The following is a 5582-nucleotide window of genomic DNA, read 5'->3' as shown; positions in this document are numbered from 1 at the left end:
AACTGAAGGATAAACCGGTACAAAAAAATTACCAGAGACACTGACATTTAGTTTTCAGTGACAACAACATTGTGTTTAATTGTAACAGCAAGGCTTTGTTTTGTTTTAAAAGACTAGATTTTAATGTGTGAGGTAACTTTGCTTTGATTGGTCAGAGCTCTCTGAGTTAGAAAGAAGAGGATGTAACTGTAATGATTTACACTTTAACCACAACACGTGATCATGTATTAATGTACTTCTATAAAATATGGTGTGTTTGATGAATCTCAAAGATTCAGTTATTATAGGAGCCTTTCTAAATGAGTACTTTTATACTTCAGAAAATCCTGAAGTATTTGGAGAAAATCAAACTGAGAACACTTGACTAATACATTTTATAAACTGTTTATTCAAATGAAAAATAAATAACTCAGCCAGATGATGCTAAGCTAACACATTCACATGATGCCATGCTAACTCATTCAGGTGATGCTAAGCTAACACATTTAGGTGATGCTAACTCATTCAGGTCATGCTAAGCTAACATATCCACATGATGCCATGCTAACTCATTCAGGTCATGCTAAGCTAACACATTTAGGTGATGCTAACTAATTCAGGTCAGGCTAAGCTAATTCATTTTCATCATACTAAGCTAACTCATTCAAGTGATGCTACGCTAACACACTCGGGTGATGCTAACTCATTCATGTGCTTCTAAGCTAACTCATTAAGGTCATGCTAGCTAACACATTTACATGATGCTATGCTAACTCATTTAGGTAATGCTAAGCTAATTCATTCACATCATCCTAAGCTTACTCATTTAGGTAATGCTAAGCTAATTCAATCACATCATCCTAAGCTAACTCATTTAGGTGATGCTAAGCTAATTCATTCACATCATCCCAAGCTTACTCATTTAGGTAATGCTAAGCTAATTCAATCACATCATCCTAAGCTAACTCATTTAGGTGATGCTAAGCTAATTCAATCACATCATCCTAAGCTAACTCATTTAGGTGATGCTAAGCTAATTCATTCACATCATCTTAAGCTAACTCATTCAGGTGATGCTACGCTAACACACTCGGGTGACGCTAACTAATTCATGTACTGCTAAGCTAACTCATTAAGGTCATGCTAAGCTAACATATTCAGGTAATGCAGACAGTGCTAGCCGTAGCATCAGCGCGTCACGCTGTCCTCCACGGCGGCGGGGTCCAGGTAGACATATGGCAGCTTCAGGCCGACGTTCCTCGCCGCGATGTCACAGCTGAGACGTTTCAGGTCGCTACGGAAACAGGCCGCCATCTCCATGGGAACGCTCTCGGTGAAGAGCTGCTGCTTCGAGCCGCCCAGAGGAACCTTCAGGAACATTAAGAGCTGATCAATCCGACAGGCACTCTACCTGAGTTTATAAGAGAAGAAGAACTCTGACCTCAGGCCGTGACCTTTAACAGAGGTCACGACCTGTAACAGAGGTCACGACCTGTAACAGAGGCCGTGACCTCAGGCCGTGACCTGTAACAGAGGCCGTGACCTGTAACAGAGGTCGTGACCTCAGGCCGTGACCTGTGGCAGAGGTCACGACCTGTAACAGAGGTCACGACCTGTAACAGAGGCCGTGACCTCAGGCCGTGACCTGTAACAGAGGCCGTGACCTGTAACAGAGGTCACGACCTGTAACAGAGGTCACGACCTCAGGCCGTGACCTGTGGCAGAGGTCACGACCTGTAACAGAGGTCACGACCTGTAACAGAGGCCGTGACCTCAGGCCGTGACCTGTAACAGAGGCCGTGACCTGTAACAGAGGTCACGACCTGTAACAGAGGTCACGACCTCAGGCCGTGACCTGTGGCAGAGGTCACGACCTGTAACAGAGGTCACGACCTGTAACAGAGGCCGTGACCTCAGGCCGTGACCTGTAACAGAGGCCGTGACCTGTAACAGAGGTCACGACCTGTAACAGAGGTCACGACCTCAGGCCGTGACCTGTGGCAGAGGTCACGACCTGTAACAGAGGTCACGACCTGTAACAGAGGCCGTGACCTCAGGCCGTGACCTGTAACAGAGGCCGTGACCTGTAACAGAGGTCACGACCTGTAACAGAGGTCACGACCTCAGGCCGTGACCTGTGGCAGAGGTCACGACCTGTAACAGAGGTCACGACCTGTAACAGAGGCCGTGACCTCAGGCCGTGACCTGTAACAGAGGCCGTGACCTGTAACAGAGGTCACGACCTGTAACAGAGGTCACGACCTCAGGCCGTGACCTGTGGCAGAGGTCACGACCTGTAACAGAGGCCGTGACCTGTAACAGAGTTCACGACCTGTAACAGAGGCCGTGACCTCAGGCCGTGACCTGTGGCAGAGGTCGTGACCTCAGGCCGTGACCTGTAACAGAGGTTGTGACCAGTAAAAGAGGTCGTGACCTCAGGCCGTGACCTGTGGCAGAGGTCACGAGGAGACGTTTAATAGCTTTACAACTCACAAGGCCAAAAAGTTTGTAAAAGTTGTGTTCAAGTGTTTTAGGAAGGAATCACTTAACAGCCAGACGGCAGGAGGAGGACACGCCTACTACAACTACGCGTGACCAGGGTTGGAACCAAACTTCCACGAAGTGTGGATTGGATGAGACCCGTGCGTTTAGATTCTGATTATCGGTTCCTAACTTTCAGCATATTTCAGCTCCCGAGTAATTCCAGCATTAAAGGCATGTTCTCCAGAGAATTATCTGGGAAAGCAAACAACAGTTTGAACACCTTTAACCCGGAGCCTCCTGTAAAAGCTCCTGCTTTAACCACAAACCTTCTCCGGCATTAACGACGTTCAGCGGATAAATCGGACTCTCTGACTTTAGCATCCACTGAGCCGCTAGCTCGGCTAGCTGGGGCAGCGTGTGGGACAGGATGTTAACATGAAGTGTGCGTGTTGTGTTTGTGGTCTGCGTGTTCATACGAAGTCTGCAGGTTTCTTGCTGAGCAGGTAAACGGTGGCGAGGCCGTGCACGGTGGCGTCCACGTCAGGAAAGCTGTCCAGCAGGCTTCGCTCGCTGCAGCGCCCCCTGCAGGCCGGAGGAGGGCGCAGCAGACCCACCGGGGCGTTGGGCATCCAGCCGAAATAGTCCAGCTGCACGGGGAGACATTCAGATCCAGGATTTAACCACCGGCCAGTGAGGTACAGGACCTTTAAAGACCCACAGAATCTGATGTCACCTGAGCGTCATTAACGGCCGCGTGCTGCGCCGACGCGTTGAAGATCACCATGGTAACAAAGTATGTCAGGTCCGTCGCTGAAGTGAAGGATTTTGGGAAACCTGAGAGACAGATTTTGAGGTTACTGGTACGTGCTGCAGTACTTTTCAAGGTACTAACTGTTTCAACTCCAGTGTTTAAATACTGTACAACAGGAATACTGCAGTTTAAATACTGTTCAACAGGAATACTGCAGTTTAAATACTGTTCAACAGGAATACTGCAGTTTAAATACTGTACAACAGGAATAATGCAGTAAAACCCCACAGTACTGCAGTTTAAATACTGTACAGCAGGAATACTGCAGTAAAAACTCCACAGTACTGCAGTTTAAATACTGTACAACAGGAATACTGCAGTAAAAACTCCACAGTACTGCAGTTTAAATACTGCACAACAGGAATACTGCAGTAAAAACTCCACAGTACTGCAGTTTAAATACTGTACAACAGGAGTACTGCAGTAAATACCTTTGTTCTCGTCTCCGAGGCGCCCAAACACGATGACCTCATTGATCCAGCTCTGCAGCTCTGAATCTCTGATCACATCATCGTCGCTGCGGTAATAGTAGCTGACCACGCCCCCTACGTACCTGCAGCCAGTCAGAGAGGTTACTTTGTTTTTCTGCCAACACCAACACAGTAATCCTGCTTTTATTTTTGATTATTGTTTATTAGTTAATCAGCTTCATCATCATAGTTTAAAAATAACCGCCGCCGCCATCAGGGGCGAGTTGTGTCTGCACTTTCCCGCCTTTTTAACACTGTTGTGTTTACAAACTTATCGCAGCTGATTGGTTAACACCTGTGACCTCGAAGCTCCTTGTTGAACGTTGCACAACGTTTCAAGGAAACGTGCCGAAACGTTTTGAGATTGAACTCCCACCATGTTTCTGACCCCGCAGTGACATCACACTTTGCAACAGGAAACACCCGCTCGACCAATCACAGCTCACTTGTGGATGATGTCCCACAACCGCAGGCCGTCGTCACGATAATAATAACCAGGAATGGAGTCCAAGCCACGCCCCATGATGTCATCTGGTAAACAAAGATCCTGATAGGTGAGCGAGGCAGACGCCCTCCTGAGGAACTCCAACGCTGCGGCTCCGCCCACTGCCGTGTACTGAATATTTAATGAGACGAGAGAGTAAGAATCAGTAGTGTGTAGTACTAAATACTACAGTATATATGGTACTTATGAATAAATACATGCAGTATATATAGTGTTAATGACTAAATACTGCAGTATATATAGTGTTAATGACTAAATACTGCAATATATATAGTGTTAATGAATAAATACTGCAGTATATGTATAGTGTTAATGAATAAATAGTGCAATATATATATAGTGTTAATGAATAAATAGTGCAGTATATATATAGTGTTAATGAATAAATAGTGCAGTATATATATAGTGTTAATGAATAAATAGTGCAGTATATATAGTGTTAATGAATAAATAGTGCAGTATATATATAGTGTTAATGAATAAATAGTGCAGTATATATATATATAGTGTTAATGAATAAATAGTGCAGTATATATAGCGTTAATGAATAAATACTGCAGTATATACTGTATATAGTGTTAATGACTAAATAGTGCAGTATATATATAGTGTTAATGAATAAATAGTGCAGTATATATGGTACTTTAATGAATAAATAGTGCAGTATATATAGTGTTAATGAATAAATAGTGCAGTATATATATAGTGTTAATGAATAAATAGTGCAGTATATATATAGTGTTAATGAATAAATAGTGCAGTATATATAGTGTTAATGAATAAATAGTGCAGTATATATAGTGTTAATGAATAAACAGTGCAGTATATATATATAGTGTTAATGAATAAATAGTGCAGTATATATAGTGTTAATGCTGCTTAAAGTCACCAATGACCTTTTAATGTCTGCTGATGAAGGCATGAGCTCAGTCCTGGTACTCCTGGACCTTAGCGCTGCTTTTGACACCATTGATCACAACATCATGTTAGACAGACTGAGGCACTGGGTGGGGATCTCTGGTACTGCTCTAGAATGGTTTTCATCCTACCTGTCAAATAGGAAGTTTTGCGTGTCTGTAAACAACTATGTCTCTTCATTCTGTCCAGTTAAATATGGTGTGCCTCAGGGGTCGGTCTTAGGACCCATTTTGTTTTCCTTGTATCTGCTTCCCCTTGGACATATTATCCATAAACATGGCATTTCTTTTCATATTTATGCTGATGACACACAAATATACTTGCCCGTCAGATCCACAGACCCTGGAATGCTGAGTTCACTTAACAACTGCCTTTGTGAAGTTAAAAAATGGATGTCAAATAATTTCCTCCAGCT

General features: G+C 43.9%; 1 protein-coding gene across 2 annotated transcripts in view; it reads right to left on the bottom strand.

The window, feature by feature from the left end:
• Positions 1–368: 368 nt before the first annotated feature.
• LOC123982363 (polyunsaturated fatty acid lipoxygenase ALOX15B-like) overlaps positions 369–5582 on the bottom strand; it is a 14411-nt gene continuing 9197 nt past the window's right edge. The window contains exons 12-16 of one of the 2 annotated variants that reach the window (XM_046067850.1): positions 4191–4360; positions 3706–3827; positions 3197–3297; positions 2940–3110; positions 369–1347 (exon numbers count right to left, since the gene is read on the bottom strand). In XM_046067850.1, coding sequence (XP_045923806.1) covers positions 1168–1347; positions 2940–3110; positions 3197–3297; positions 3706–3827; positions 4191–4360 — 744 coding nt within the window. In that variant the 3' untranslated portion in view covers positions 369–1167. Of the gene's footprint in view, positions 1391–2939; positions 3111–3196; positions 3298–3705; positions 3828–4190; positions 4361–5582 lie in introns of both variants that reach the window. The other variant, XM_046067852.1, reaches the window with a different exon arrangement.

The sequence above is a fragment of the Micropterus dolomieu genome, linkage group LG13, assembly GCF_021292245.1.
Source record: "Micropterus dolomieu isolate WLL.071019.BEF.003 ecotype Adirondacks linkage group LG13, ASM2129224v1, whole genome shotgun sequence".
NCBI classification, from domain to species: domain Eukaryota; kingdom Metazoa; phylum Chordata; class Actinopteri; order Centrarchiformes; family Centrarchidae; genus Micropterus; species Micropterus dolomieu.
Note: the sequence above shows the minus strand (reverse complement) of the source record. Positions and strands in the feature narration are given on the sequence as shown.